Genomic DNA, 7,500 nt, shown 5'->3' on the forward strand with positions numbered 1-7,500 from the left:
AAAATATACATTTTTGGAAAATTTATTGTATAAGCAATTCAATGTGTCCAACGAAGCACCTGCTTCACAATATTGTTTACGACAGAATCAATTGCATGCTGAATAATTATTGAAGAAATATTTAAGATTGGTTTTCTATGTTTTTCCTCTTATTTACTTTTAAGAATATGTTTGTACAATACGTACTTCCCTGAGATGCATCCTCTGGTTATTGTGGGAGAAAAGCCGTCTCGCTGCTGCAGTTGTGAATAACAGCTGTTCCGAGTTCTACATGTGTGCTCTCCTGTCTTACGGCAAGCAAGCGTTGTGCATTCGCAAGTTATCTCTGCATCTGCAAAACAATAAATCATATAGTAAGCAGGTAAGGTCAGTGTTGATAGATTAGAAAATCGCCGTTTCATACGATAAATAGAATACGAATAGTCATTATAGTAAGAGAATTATATTAATAGCTACAAGAGCAACTGTGTCCTCAGATTGTAAATCTCTGTTAATGTTAATCAACTATTCCCTCTTCATTTCTTTTTATTTTTTTTTTGTCCTTCCTAAAAATCAAATTGCTACTTATGTAGCCCACCTTTATTCAAATTGTCGTAGGAGTAGATAATATTCAGGCGCAACCCCAGCCCCCGGTAATCAACAAAGTCAAAGAAACAAGCAAATGGACCAAAGATAAACAAACAATCAAACAAACAACCATAAATGAACAGAGAAGCTAATAAACCGAGATAAAAAAATAACCTACTCCAACTTCGTTGGGAGATTTGCTGACATCAAGCATCAGCTGTATAAACATCATCCAATTCGTATTGCTTCATTTAGGTATAGAACAGTAGTGAATAAATTTCAGAAATATCAGGCTTCTGTAGATGAGACCATTTTAAAGAAAATCAATCAGTACCCGCATCTACGTATTTCACAAATCTGGTCGTTTTTAACGAGCTACTTGCAATCTGTATCATACATCCTCACCGCTTCACATATACAGTAGTTTTTCGTCTGTACGGTGACCCCTTTCCAAGCCCACCTGCTTCAGCACAAATATTTGAGATACAGACCCCCATTCTTGTCTAATGACGCACTTAGCTTAGCTAAAAATATGCTTCGACGATTATTACAGGTGCTTGTGTCACCTTATTTGGGTAATTCATTTCCTATATCAACACTTTCTATGACACATATATTACTAAACAACATCCCACGAAATCTTATCAATATTTTGCACCTCGACTTTTCTACTACTTACTTTACCGCTTTAATGAGCCCTTCAGAACTAGTTTTTACTTTTCACAGAATTCATTACCTCTTCCATCAATTAAACCAGCTTCTCTCTCTCTCTCTCTCTCTCTCTCTCTCTCTCTCTCTCTCTCTCTCTCTCTCTCTCTCTCTCTCTCTCTCTCTCTCCTTATCACAGAAACTTATACACAAGATTAATGGAAGGGTAAGGAAACAGCTTTCAACCGAGAAAGATGAAGGAAGATCAATGGAATGTTTGAGAGAAGAAGTATCAAAAATTGTAGGGAAAAGTTGATTATTATAAGGAATTAAGGATTAAGTGAACAAAAATTAACAAATGAACCTGAGAATAAGAAATATAAAGTGTTATTTGCTGTTAAGGGGAAAATTAAGTTTTAAGCTGGAGTGAATATCTTAAAGGGCTATGGTATTGCATCACCACCCTAGTAAATTAAGTTAATTGCTGTACGTTACGACGCCAGAGAACTATAAATCAACCGTCTTGTAAACATTGGCTAGTACATTTTAAAGCTACATGAGTGACGAAAATTTGCAGCCTTACAGTTACGTAACTTTATGGTACAGACAACTTGAAGGACTTCCAACCGGCCCCATCCCAAGTTAATAGATTTGGTTTTGCTGTTCTATCCAAGTGAAACCCTGCAATGATAGGAATATGTACCGCAGGCTAGAGATCAAATTACACTTCTCTTGGTAGTCTAATGTATAAGGATTATCTAGTAATGTATCGATTCAGAAGCATAGGGTAGAATTCTAGCCAAGTAGATCCCCTAGCATATATATATAATTCTCCTTCTGGTATGTTATTCCAAAGGTAGAGATAATTCACTATAGAACCATTTGTGGCTTAGTATCTAAAATTATGAGAGTCACCCGTGATAGTGACAAAGCTATTATTACCAAACCTTGGTAATCGGCTTTACTAGCGGAGATGGTTAAATTTTGGTCACAAGTACAAGCGACTGAATTAAGAGGGATTCCGTACAGCAGAGTAAAAATAAAACGATATCTTTATCTCTCTTAATAGCTTAATTGGTGACTTGGCTGTCTAGGTATCGATTAAGACGCATAGCCAAGTCCGAATCCTGGTCAGGATTGATGCACTTATCCTACATAAATCCCTTGTGGGTATGAAACTTCTAAGGTAGAGCAACTTCAATATTAAAACCATTAGTATTCAAAATTATCAAAGTCCCTTGTTTACTCACAAAAAATATAATTAACAATCACGTGTTAGAAACTTAATTATTGGCTTCCATAGTGGAAATAAGTTTATTTCGATTCTAAGTTCAAAATTTTGGATTTGACAAAATATGTATATCGGAGACGAATTTGATTGATGTCTATCTTATGGTCCGATGGATAAGACGAATATCTAACTCTATAGATTCAGTGCCAGAGGTTAGAATTATTATCATAATTACTAGCTAAGTTATAACCCTAGTTAGAAAAGCAGGGTGCTATAAGCCCAATGACCCCAACAAGGAAAATAGCCCAGTGAGGAAAAATAATAAGTAAACAGATACAATAGTGTGCCCGAGCAAATGATCTCTAACCAAAGAAAGTAAAAGCTTATGGTACAGAGGCTATGACACTACCTCAGACTAGAGAATAATGGTTTGACTTTGAAGTGTCCTTCTCCTAGAAAAGCTACTTACCACAGTAAAGAATCTCTTCTACCCTCATCAAGTGTAAACTAACCACTGGACAATTACAGTACAGTAGTTGAATCCTTGCGTGAAGAAAAAATTGTTCGGTTACCTTAGTATTGTCAGATGAAAGAGGAGAATGTGTAATGACTAGCCCTGACTATTCAGTGATTGTGTAAGTAAAGAAAAAATGACCTGTAACCAAACGAATCCAATGTAATACTATCTGGCTAGTCAAAGAGCCCAATAACTCTTTAGCGGTAGTATCTCAACGGGTAGAGTAAATTCGATACATAAAACCTATTTGTAATATAATAGTATAGATATACAATATATATAGATACATATATATATATATACATATATATATATATACATATATATATATGTATATATAATATATATATATATATATATATATATATATATATATATGTATATTCCAACAATGCTGGTCTAGTATAGAGTAAATAATTTATTCATGCATTTTATTTATGTATTTCATTTGTGTATTTAAGAGGTGAATAGCCAGCTCATAAGTTCAGTTCCTCTCTTGCAGTTTTAAGTTTTGAGCGTAAATTACGTAACTCTTTCGTCATATATTTCATTGTATTTTTCATTCAAGTCAATATATGAAAATTTAAACTATTCTTTAAGAATTAACTTTTTATTTCACGTATTTTGTTATGAAGTCTTACATAATCTGTTTTAGGAGTGTTATATTGCCCTAGAAGGTATGAACAAGGGCTTATGTAATTTTTCTTATATTTCTATAAGGTATCGCATCATGTTTGTGAGAAAATACGCAATTCTTATATTTGCCACGTGTTTTGGAAAGTTCTCGAAATCCCCAGTGTAAGTTTCTATCTTTATTTATTACTGAGAATGGTAGGTGGTGGATATATTGAGAGAGAGAGAGTTGCCTTGAAAGCAAGGTTCATTCCCCTGAATTTTTTTCTAGTTGGCAACTTTGCCGTCAATAGGTGCCGGCCACCAAACCACGAGAATAATCTATATAGAATAATCTAGAAGTTATTAAGTCGATATATATATGCCCCTAAGGATACATAGGGGAGAAGAGAATCAGCCTATCCTGTGAAAGACCCAAAATCCCCTCTCTCAGGTACCTTGAGTGTATATCCTCTCCAAAGTGATTAAGTTTGTGCCCAATGTATATCGTGTGTAGTGTGTTAAAATGTTACTACTACTTTACAAGAAATTTTAAATTTATTGTGTTGTAGTGAGTGCTGGTATTGTGTAAAGCTTTGTAACTGGCCCAGGGAGATTTATGTAATATTGTGATGTATATTTATTTTGACTTTACTTCATGTGAGCTAAAAGTTGTAAGTTTACCAATTACTTTATGTAATTTATTCAAGAGTTTAAGCCTTAGAGTGTTAAAGGTTAACTATTTTCACTAAGTATCAAGATTAAACATTGGTGTAAAATTTAATTTCAAGTGAAACAAGAGATTGTATAGATTTCATAAGTATTAATTTCTTTTGTCTTAGTCGAAGTTTTGTTCAGACTTAATATTTCGAGTGATTTATTTTTTATGCAAGTTCTTTCAAAGTGTTGTAATTTTTATAGAATATATTTATATTTGTAAAGAGTGTATTATTTCAATCACCAGTGTTTATTTCAGGACTCACTCGTATCCCTGTTAAAGAATCGAAGTAAGAGGTTTTTTGAATAGTTCTTAATAACAATTTTCCAGTTTTGTTTAGAGTGTACTTCAGAGACCTTTTGATATTCAGTGTTTTATATATTGCCGTCTGAGAGTTGTATAATCTTTTCAGAGTTCGGTTGTTACTCAAATATAACAGATTAATGTAAAAACACATAGGTGAGTTTGGAACTTGAGAGGTTGTGTAGCTTGCCAGCCGTAATATATAATATATATATTTTGGTTCCCAGACCACGGGACCCTAATGTATATACAGTATATATATACATACATATATATATATATATATATATATATATATGCATATATATATGACCATAATGTATATATATATATATATATATATATATATATATATATATATATATATATATATATATATATATATATATATATATATACATGTGTGTAGGTGAATATATTTTTACAATGATTGGATTGAAAGTGTGTTAACTTTCCAGTTCACGATAAGTGTTAACGAAAGAGAGGCAGCTGTTAGTCCCAAAAACTATCTAACTATTTTTTTTAAACAATTACAGTCTGCTGACCCTGCCCCCATATAATTCATTGTTCAAATCAACAGGGCCACAATGGGTTTCAACAAGCCTACTCAGACGGAATCTGATCATGACTCTCATACTGGCTAAAAACTGAACTTCTTAGATTGTTATGGGGATTCTAAATTTTCAGCCCATGTGCATTTGCCCCTTAGAGAATACTAATCTAGGGAGATATCCATTCGATTCAAATCAGAAATGCCCAGTGTTCTTTTTGGCATTGATGGAAACCATCATATATATATATATATATATATATATATATATATATATATATATTTATATATATGTATATATATATATAGATATAGATATATATATGTGTATATATACTGCACATATATAGTATATATATACATATATATATATATATATATATATATATATATATATATATATATATATTATATATATATATATATATATATATATATATATATATATGTGTGTGTGTGTGTGTGTATATGTGTGAGTGTATGGGTGTGTGTATTTATATAATTTTATTTATTTCTTTATTTCACGAAAACCCTCAAGTTTTATTGAAAAAGATCAAAGCGCTCTTTTTTTTCTACTTAGACGTGTGATATCTTAACGACCCTGTTCCTTGTTCTCCACTTCACGCGAGACAGGTCAGATACACAGTAACATTGGACCACAACATAAGGTGAGCCCGTTATATTCTGCCGAATTATCAGTGAGCCGCTTACTGGGTCAACTGGTCCTTCAGGACCACTATGTGCTCGACTTGGAAGGGCTTATCATTCACTCCTGGGTTTACTGTTAAATGACCTGTTAGTTGCCGTTATCTCGAAATCCGCTCAGTTTAAAGGCAAGGTATCGATTCTGTTAGAAATTTATTACGATTTACAGTTGTTGGGATGGCTCGGATTTCTTTCGCTCTCCATTATAACCATTGCCATATTAATGTTCTCTATATGCGAATGTCATTGTTGAGTATCATGAAAACAAATTACAACTTTTCTCAAAATTTCCAAAATTGGTTAATTAAGGCCTATATATGGATTTTCAATATATTATCCAATTTCTTTCGAAAAATAGCGAGTTTGCTCACAATACAACATGAATTCTGATTTCAGAAAAACTTTAAATCACCAGTTAAATGAAACAACAATGCTTTTTTATACTATCTGTTTGCTAAGAGGATATAAAACCTCTTTGTGTATTTGTGTTTCTTCCTTTATTGTTAGAATAAGGTAGTGTTTGACTATCAAAGGCTCTTGTTTATCAAACAAATTCAATAATAAGATTGTTAGGAACATTTGTACATAGCTAGAAGATTATAATTGACCGCTTTAACTCGCCTGATATTATTTACCTTTGAAATGACAATTTTCAAGATGTAGAACGGAAACTCGTAGATGGGTCGGGAAAAGCTTACTGTTGTTTGAGTGGCTAAAAAACTACAGTAGATTTTTATAGCCTATAATAGTATCCTTATCATACGATAAAAAAAAATGTAAGCACTCTTTAACCTACATTATGGAATATGGTTGAAATCATTAAATATCAGTCATAGTTTTTCCCGTTTAGGCCATTAAAGGAGAGTGGTAAATATAACTATGATATGCATGATTCCATGAAGATGGTGCAGTAAAGAAGGAAAATACGTTCAAATGAAAGAAAAACATACTGCTTCCCTCGACACTTTTCTCAACGAAATACAATGCAGGTATAGAGATAAATTAGAAAATGTGCAAAAACCAATTTGCAACATGCGATTACATTTTAATAAAATACAAAATGCAAAAAAAAAATTTTTTGATACAAAATGAGTCAATTGTTCTCGAGAGATTACAGCAAGTGAAGGTTTTTTTTTAAATCTAGAGAATCTCTCAGCAACAAGCAATACATTAGTTGAAAAATATAACTATTACTACTACTACTACTACTACTACTACTACTATTATTATTACTACTACTACTAGTAAAGCTATAACCCTAGTTGGAAAAGCAGGATACTATAAGTCCAGGGGCCCCAATAGGATAAATAGCCAGGTGAGGAAAGAAAATAAGGAAATATGCAGAATAGTGGGTCTGGGTGTACCCTCAAGCACCCAAGACAGTGGAAGACCTTGGTACAGAGGCTATGGCACTACCCAAGACCAGAAAACAAAGGTTCGAATCTGGATTGTCCTCCTAGAAGAGCTGCTTACCACAGCTAAAGAGTTCCTTCTACCCTTATTAAGTGGAAAGAAACCACTGAACAATTACAGTGCAGTAACTAACTCCTAGATCGTAAAAATATGAAATTGCTAAATGATATCAATGAGGATATTTGGATGTAGTAACTACTTCATTCAGCCTCATATCTTGAAAAAGATGGATAGAA

General features: G+C 32.8%; 1 protein-coding gene across 1 annotated transcript in view; it reads right to left on the reverse strand.

The window, feature by feature from the left end:
- The window catches only part of LOC137618709 (uncharacterized), a 57,237-nt gene that overhangs the window by 9,636 nt on the left and 40,101 nt on the right, over positions 1-7,500 (reverse strand). Inside the window, exon 2 of the mRNA XM_068348870.1 lies at positions 187-331. Coding sequence (XP_068204971.1) covers positions 187-331 — 145 coding nt within the window. The remainder of the gene's footprint in view (positions 1-186; positions 332-7,500) is intronic.

Source organism: Palaemon carinicauda, chromosome 2, assembly GCF_036898095.1.
Source record: "Palaemon carinicauda isolate YSFRI2023 chromosome 2, ASM3689809v2, whole genome shotgun sequence".
Classification (NCBI taxonomy): domain Eukaryota; kingdom Metazoa; phylum Arthropoda; class Malacostraca; order Decapoda; family Palaemonidae; genus Palaemon; species Palaemon carinicauda.